Source organism: Melanerpes formicivorus, unplaced genomic scaffold (genome assembly GCF_026170545.1).
Source record: "Melanerpes formicivorus ecotype bairdi unplaced genomic scaffold, bMelFor1.0.p_v2 SCAF_159, whole genome shotgun sequence".
In the NCBI taxonomy this organism is placed as follows: Eukaryota; Metazoa; Chordata; class Aves; order Piciformes; family Picidae; genus Melanerpes; species Melanerpes formicivorus.
Genome location: NW_027142511.1, coordinates 489,333 through 490,909, shown reverse-complemented (window position 1 = coordinate 490,909; position 1,577 = coordinate 489,333). Strand labels below are relative to the sequence as shown.

At 53.1% G+C, this 1,577-nt stretch overlaps 1 protein-coding gene across 1 annotated transcript; it reads right to left on the bottom strand.

Moving 5' to 3' along the window:
- Positions 1-375: 375 nt before the first annotated feature.
- On the bottom strand, positions 376-1,374 carry LOC137457090 (olfactory receptor 14J1-like). The gene has a single exon (XM_068168894.1). The coding sequence runs from the start codon at positions 1,306-1,308 to the stop codon at positions 376-378; it is 933 nt and encodes a 310-aa protein (XP_068024995.1). The 5' UTR covers positions 1,309-1,374.
- Positions 1,375-1,577: the final 203 nt, after the last annotated feature.

Genomic DNA, 1,577 nt, shown 5'->3' with positions numbered 1-1,577 from the left:
AAAGAGCAGCTGAGGACAGCCCAAGCTCTGGGGCTCCCAGGCATTGCTGCTGTGCTGGGACTCTGCCCCTCCACCTCTGCACACAGGCACTGCCCTGAAGCTCCACAGAAGCCTTGGAGGAAGGAACTCAGAGAAACAACTCCCTGCAGGGTCCTTTATTGTGTTGAACAGACAGCGAGCACAGCTCCTCATGTCTGTAGCCTCTGGGTCACACCAGACAGGACAACACTGAAGCATAAATGGTCTGAAGAAAGACATTTGTGGGGGAACAACATTCTCACAAGGGGAACAGCACCAGCAGCAGCCAGAACTAGAGCGGCCTGGCTGGGCCTGCACTGAGTGACATCAGAACTGCTCTGCAGGAGAAGACAGAGTTTATTGCTTCTGAAAGCATCCAGTGATCAGTTTGCTTAGAGCATCCTTGAGCTCCTGGTTCCTCAGGCTGTAGATGAGAGGGTTCACTGCTGGAGGCACCACTGAGTACAGAACTGCCACAACAAGATTCAGGGATGGGCAGGAGATGGAAGGGGGCTTCAGGTAGGCAAACATGACAGTAATCAAAAACAGAGAGAAAACAGCCAGGTGAGGGAGGCAGGTGGCAAAGGCTTTGTGGCGTCCCTGCTGAGAGGGGATCCTCAGCACTGCCCTGAAGATCTGCACATAGGACACCACAATGAACATGAAGGAGATAAATGATAAACTGGCACTGAGCATAATAAGGCCAACCTCCCTGAGGTAGGATCTGGAGCAGGAGAGCTTAAGGATCTGGGGGATTTCACAAAAGAACTGTTCCACAGTATTGCCCTGGCAGAGGGGCAGGGAAAATGTATTGACTGTGTGCAGCAGAGCACTGAGGAATCCAATGGCCCAGGCAGCTGCTGCCAGGTGGAGACAAACTCTGCTGCCCAGGAGGGTCTCATAGTGCAGGGGTCTGCAGATGGCAACATAGCGATCGTAGGCCATGACAGTGAGGAGAAAATATTCACCTACAATCAAGAGGAGAAAGAAAAAGACCTGTACAGCACATCCTGCGTAGGAGATGTCCCTGCTGTCCCAAAGGGAATTTGCAATGGATTTGGGCACAGTGGTGGAGATGCAGCCCAGATCAAGGATGGAGAGGTTGAGGAGGAAGAAGTACATGGGGGTGTGGAGGTGGTGGTCCCAGGCTATGGTGGTGATGATGAGGCCATTGCCCAGCAGGGCAGCCAGGTAGATGACCAGGAAGAGCCAGAAGTGAAGGAGCTGCAGCTGCCTTGTGCCTGGGAATGGCAGGAGCAGGAAGTGGGTGATGGAACTGCTGTTGGCCATCTACTGCCTGTGGCCATGGAGACCTGTCCAAGGAGGGAGAGACAGTGACAAGTTAGGGCACACTTCTCTCAGGCTCATTGTAAGCCCTGTCCCTGAGCTGCATGAGGAATGTATCAGATGAGTCACATCACTACCAACCCAAGGCAGAGTTCATCACAGCTTCATATGCAGCAGGGTCCCAGAACTGCCATGAAGATTCCTCTGGTGTCAGAACAGAAAGTGACCAGCAGCCCAATCCCAGAGAACAAGAGTGGCATGGTGTCCTGGTT